The sequence below is a fragment of the Manihot esculenta genome, chromosome 5 (genome assembly GCF_001659605.2).
Source record: "Manihot esculenta cultivar AM560-2 chromosome 5, M.esculenta_v8, whole genome shotgun sequence".
NCBI classification, from domain to species: Eukaryota; Viridiplantae; Streptophyta; class Magnoliopsida; order Malpighiales; family Euphorbiaceae; genus Manihot; species Manihot esculenta.
Window position 1 is genome coordinate 31884126 of NC_035165.2, and position 6160 is coordinate 31890285.

At 26.3% G+C, this 6160-nt stretch overlaps 1 protein-coding gene across 2 annotated transcripts; it reads left to right on the top strand.

Moving 5' to 3' along the window:
- Nucleotides 1-1930: 1930 nt before the first annotated feature.
- On the top strand, nt 1931-4987 carry LOC110616211 (putative phosphatidylinositol 4-phosphate 5-kinase 11). 2 transcript variants are annotated; one of them, XM_021758560.2, is made up of 9 exons: nt 1931-2305; nt 2652-2807; nt 2911-3076; nt 3346-3456; nt 3601-3788; nt 3953-4044; nt 4132-4294; nt 4384-4674; nt 4773-4987. In XM_021758560.2, exons 2-8 carry the CDS (start codon nt 2659-2661, stop codon nt 4667-4669), a joined length of 1155 nt encoding a protein of 384 aa, XP_021614252.1. In that variant the 5' UTR covers nt 1931-2305; nt 2652-2658; the 3' UTR covers nt 4670-4674; nt 4773-4987. The 2 variants fall into 2 exon arrangements, with proteins under 2 accessions (XP_021614252.1, XP_043812997.1); XM_043957062.1 differs by lacking the exon at nt 2652-2807.
- Nucleotides 4988-6160: the final 1173 nt, after the last annotated feature.

A 6160-nucleotide genomic window follows, 5' to 3' on the forward strand; every position in this document is an offset into this window, starting at 1 on the left:
ATTTTCGCATGATTTATTACAAGAAAAAAATTTAAATAAATTATTGTGATATTTCTTTTAAAATAATTTTTTAAATTAAAAAAAATTAAATTCCTTTCTTTCAAATAAAAAAATTATTAAAAAAATATTAAATTGAATTTTTATAAAAGAAAATATTCCAAACGGTGGAAATATGATAAGAATAAAGTATTTCATTTTTAATAAATAACTTATTAAAATAATTATTTAGGATAATATGGAAACCAATCCATTAGCATATATTATTAATAAATTATTATTATTATAATAATTATAATTATTAGTATACAAATAGCAGTAAATTGTTAAAAATAAAGATTTTATTGTTTATAGTTACAAAATTAAGACTAAAATTAAAATTAATTAAATCCTAACAAAATCTGACGCCAGTAACTCTTTTTACTATGCATGCTTGCCCCAACAACCACAATTTAACAAACATGTTACTTGTTGTAATCAGTTCATAATAATAAACATACACACCAAACTTGAAACTAACAACACAGCTGCTAAACTCTTCATTCTTATATATATATTAACCGGTGTAAATAATTAAATGGTTCGTGAGATATTCGAGACTCAATTCAATAAAAAATTAAAATTAGCAACACAACTGTTAATTTTTTTATGTTAATATATATATTAACGATCAAAGTGTATATGAATTAAATTATTCGTGAATTATTCGAAATTTGATTCGATAAAAAAATTTGATCGGACTCGACTCAAGTTGAGTTTAAACTCCACATAATTCCATTTGTTAAAACTCGCGATTTCAATTTGTTTTTAGTACACGAACAAACTCGCGAGTGTGCTCACGAACAAACTCATTATAAGATCATGAATATATTTAACAATAAGCTCTTATTTATAAAATTAATAAATGGACTCATTTTTCTAAAAATTTATATTGTTGGTATATTTTATAAATTTGTAGTTATATTTATTTAAATTTTATTTTTTAAAAATAATATATTATTCAAAATTATAAAATAATATATTTATAAAATATTTTTATTTATAATTTAAATCTAAATTATAATATGAAAACAACTTAATGTTATTATAATATAAAAAATAAATTTAGAGTCAAATAGTAAATGTATTCTTAAAATAAAATAATAATTGTTATGTAATATTATAAATACTCTTTCAATCATGATATAAATAATATTAGGTGATAAATATTATCAATTTTTAATATATACTTACATTATTTTTATATTTTTTCAATGTTAAACTTCAAAAGATCAAGTCATAGCAAATTTTATAATTATTACTATTACTCTATATATCTCTCTTCTTTTTTAATAATTTCCATTAAATTTTAAAATAATTAAAAATTAAATTTTATTTAGTTTAATTTTTAAATATTAAAAAATAAATTTTTTATTAATGTATAAAACATTTATTTATTTTTTTAAATGAGATTGGAGACTAGAATATGAGATCTTTCGGATTTACTCAGATACACTTACTACTAGTTAAGCACGTGAGTATAAGATATTTATTTAAAATGCTTTAAAATTATTTATACATATAACTTTGAATTAAGATATTTTTAAAAAAAATAGTTTATTTATTTAAAAAGTCTTAAAATCATGAGATGCTCTTATAATTAAATATTTTTTAAGTAAAACTTTAAAAGTATATTTAAAAAAAATTAAAAATGTTAAATAAAATCCACTTTTTATTATAAAATTTTACTAATTTTAATTATATATAACATATTAAGAAAAAATAATTGATATAAAATAAATTAAATAAATATTCTTAAAAAAATAAAATCCAACATCGAAAAAAGAGAATGAAGGAGGGTTCCAACATCGAAAAAAGAGAATGAAGGAGGGTTCTCCTTTCCTATAAAATGGGAAGCCTCTCCCTATTTTTCATTATTACATGTCTTGTGACATGTTTTGAGACCCATAGTAGTTGTGGGTCTCAAAAGAATTTAAAACATTTTCATTGTAGTAAAAAGTATATTTATTTAAATTTATTTTTAAGTCACTTTTGAGTTTGAGTTGATAATTTGAGTTTGAGGTTGAACTTTTTTGATTGAGTTCAAATACTAGCTTATTATGAGCAGAGTATAAAGCTCGGTTCAGCTCAGCTCAATTACAGCCAAGTGTAAAGTTCAACTCAACTCAATTACACCCTTGTTGAGCTCAGCTCAGTTACACCTTAAGTGTAAAGTTCAACTCAACTCAATTACACACCCGTCTCACGGCACATGCAACTTCTTTTTTCTTCTCAAGATTTTGATATCAACTTCTATCAGCACCAAAAGGTATTACCCTTTACCAAATTATTATTGTTTTTGTTTGATTTGATTTTTTTACTCTGAATATTCCTACTTTTATTACTAATTGCAATTAGCTATTGATGTTCTTACAATTTGAGAAATTATCACATATTAGTAAATGAGACTAGAGATAGAATTAGAGACTTGTAAGAGATATTTTAAAAAAAGCTTTGTTAGTTTGGTTAGTATCACTTGATTAGCACCTTACTCAAGGTTTTGGTGATTCTTGGTGACTACATTGTGTATCTATTGCTACTTGTGATGCCAAATAATAACCTACAGGGATCTCATTTTCTAACTTTTAATTTTGTCCATTATTGGCTCTTTGCAGTCTGGACATGGCAGAATCATGGGAGATGATGGCCGTCACTGCATTCAAAGATATTCAAACTAGAAGGATACAATATCAGCTACATGAATCTAGTTATAATGTTCCAGGCAAAGTCACTGAGTTAGAATGGAAAGATTATTGTCCTAATGTTTTTAGGTTATGTCTACTTAGTTTCTATATTGACCCATGTTAAAACTAACAAAATTGTAATGTTTGAAGAGAAATAGTGCTGACATATGTGCTAATTTTTTTCTCTCAGGAACATACAAGAGGCAGACAATGTTGATCTTACTGATTACATGATGTTGCTTTGTGAAAAAAACTTCCTAAGAGAGGTCTCTTCACCAGGAAAAGCTGGTCGTACGATTGCTTTATCAAATAATGAGCAGATGTTGATAAAAATCCTGAAGAAATCTGAAGTGAAGGTGAGAACTTTAATTTATGGTGATGTCCTGCTGCTAACCATATGAAATTTACCTACTGCATGAAAACATGTCTCCTGCTGGATAATGTAACTTGTATGATTTCGTTTTTCATTTAATCATGATCCTAGATGGATTAGTTTACCAATATGACTTGGGTAATTAATAAGAGTACTTTATAGCTAGCAAGTGAGAAAGCTAAGTATTACTTGGATTGTATTTGTTGGTTTATAAATATAAGCAATCAGACAATCTGACTAACTTCCATGCAGGTACTATTGGATGTTCTTCCAAAATACTATTTTCATCGGACAAAAAATCCAGCTTCTGTAATCACCACATTGTATGGACTTCACTCTGTGAGACAAGTTGGAGGTCTTAAGGTAAATAATGCTTCAACTTTTAAAATCAAAACAACATTATCATGCTAATTATTTTTGCTTCTAGTTAATTTAATCTCAAATTTGGACATAATCAAAAGTAACATGCTTCAACTCTGTGTAATACTGATTATTCCTCATAAACAGGTTTACTTCGTTGTTTGTTCAAAACATATTCCGAAATATGTGAGCGTCCATAATGTTTTTCATCTCAAAGGCTCATCAAAAGGCAGAAAGACACACAAACTTGTAGTTGAGGAGCATGTCTTACATAAGGATTCTGATTTTAATTATTGTTTTTATCTAAAGCCATCAATCCGAGCAAAATTGTTAGCGTAAGTCAATTACTCATTCTTGCTCTTCATAGTACTTCAAAATAAATACAAGGAAGATTGCAAATAGGAAATTAGAAAGGAAAATGAAATTTTTTAAGAAAGTTTAAAATTTTTTGTCTTATGGTGTGTCGTTTTCTAGTCAATGTTCTTCTTTTACTTTACAGGCAAATCAATTTGGATTGTGAATTTTTACTAGCAGAAGGTGTAATTGAATATAGTCTTTTGCTTGGTGTATCCATGCAAACTACATCTCCAGGTAATTCCTACGATTCCTGAAAGAAAATTTCAGAATAAAATAAAAATAGTTATGAGTTTTGTTATTTGCTTGTTTGTTCTTGTACAGGTTCAGTTGATAGCCAAAGTTCTTGTAGGAATACTGGTTATAGCAGTTCTATAGATTCAGTTGACAGCAACTATTCAAATAGTGACACTTCGTCTAGTTGCTCTTCACAAGAATTTGATGATACACAATTGATTTCTTTTAACAACTGTGGACTTCCTAACTGGTAAATAATTGCCTTCTCACTAAAATATACATAAATTTGTTATTTTAGATGCAAACACAAATATCATTTACACTGTTTTTTTGTTTCAGTGGTGAATGCAAACTTGGAGTAGGAACACCAGCACGTGCTGTGCAGAAGAAAATGGCAGAAAATGAAAATGGCAAAAATCCAAAAAGCTTTAAAGTTGTCTTATATTTTGCAATAGTTGATTTCAATCGGAGATACACTATGAAGAAGGGCTTTAAGCATCTTTACAAGTCATTACAGTATGATTCAAAGCACATCTCTGCTGTAAATACCAAAGAATATACATCTTGCTTCCTAAATTATATTGAACGAATATTTCTAGCAGAAAACTCAGATTCATCACTTTGATACACGTAAGGTTTTCTTTTTTTATTATATTTTTTCCAAGCCTTTACGTATTTGTTGATATAATTGTATATTCTTCTCAATTTCATTTTTTTTTTTCTGACAGGGACATGGATCAATCCCATAAAAGTTTGTGATTGTTTTTTCATACAGTGAACAAAAAAGGTGAAAATTATGTGATTATTTAGAATCATTTGAGAAAATAAGAATGATGATTGTGTTTGGAGAACAAATGTAATTTTGCAAGCTTTATAATCTTGATAAGCTATTGTACTGATTGGATATGAATACAACATTAGCCTATCAAGGTGAGACTTTTGCATTTTTTTTTTTTATAAATTGAAAATTGAGAATCGAAGGAGTAGAATATTAAATCTCTCAGATTCTCTCCGTACTTATCACGAAACTAAACTTGTGAGTGCTTCACACTATTTCATAAGTCACATAGTTCAAAACTTAATTGCTAGATTATCTAATAGACAATTACTTGAATATTTTTTTATTAAATTGCTTTTTTACTATTTTATGTTATGGATTTTATTATATTAAATAATAATGATTTTAAAAATATTTTTTATTTTTTAGTAAATAATATAATTTAAATGAAATGATAATTTTGAGTTATTATATTTTTGTTATTTTAAAATAGTATTTTAATTTTATGAATTTTAATGAATCTATAAATTTTTGTATAATATATATTTATTGGATTATAATAGTATATCATAATATTTTGATTTAAATTAAAGAGCTTTAATATTTTTATAAGGTCGTAAGTGTAATTTTACATTAAAAAGTATAAAAATGTTAAAACATAAAAAATTCTTCCATACTTGAGTATATACACCCATTCAATATAATTTTGACATGTAATTTAAAATTTAAAAAAATAAAAATAAATTATTTAAAATATAGTGAAATCCAAATATTAATCTAAAATTTTAATTTTTCATTAATTAAATGTGTAAATCAATTTGTATACCAAAAGTAGCAACTACTTTCTTTAGGAGGCAGTTGCCTCTATCACTCCCACTCATCTCCCTTTCCCTCCCTTTTCTCCATGTTTCCCTCTAACTCACTTAGACCCATGGACATAGGCGACATGAAGGGGATTTAAGCGGTGGTAGACGACAACGACAACCACAACATCAATGCCAACAACAACAAGAAGTTTGCAAGAAGAGAGAAAGAACATGGCTAGAACTTCTAAGGCTATTTCAATGACTCAATCCAATGCTATTTCAACGACTCCTATTTCCATTATATATTTACATGTATGATTAATGGCTCATCGAGGTGACTAGAAAAGGTGGATCTTTAGAGGCATTTGAAGTTGTTTTCACTTGGATGATTTAAGACCATCAATAAATTTTTTTCATTACATGATTTAGTTGGACATCTAATATGATGATATTAGATAGATTGTCGAGATTAATCATATTAGATAGATTGTCGAGATTAAATCGGTCGATATAGACAATCATGGAGGATTTT

What these genes read in the sequence shown, in the direction of transcription:
- LOC110616211 (XM_021758560.2), top strand. Translation starts at nt 2,659, where the DNA reads ATGGCAGAATCATGGGAGATGATGGCCGTCACTGCATTCAAAGATATT. An exon ending in ATCCGAGCAAAATTGTTAGC is followed by an intron (nt 3,789 to 3,952) that starts GTAAGTCAATTA and finishes TTTACTTTACAG; the next exon opens with GCAAATCAATTTGGATTGTG. An exon ending in AACTGTGGACTTCCTAACTG is followed by an intron (nt 4,295 to 4,383) that starts GTAAATAATTGC and finishes TTTTTGTTTCAG; the next exon opens with TGGTGAATGCAAACTTGGAG.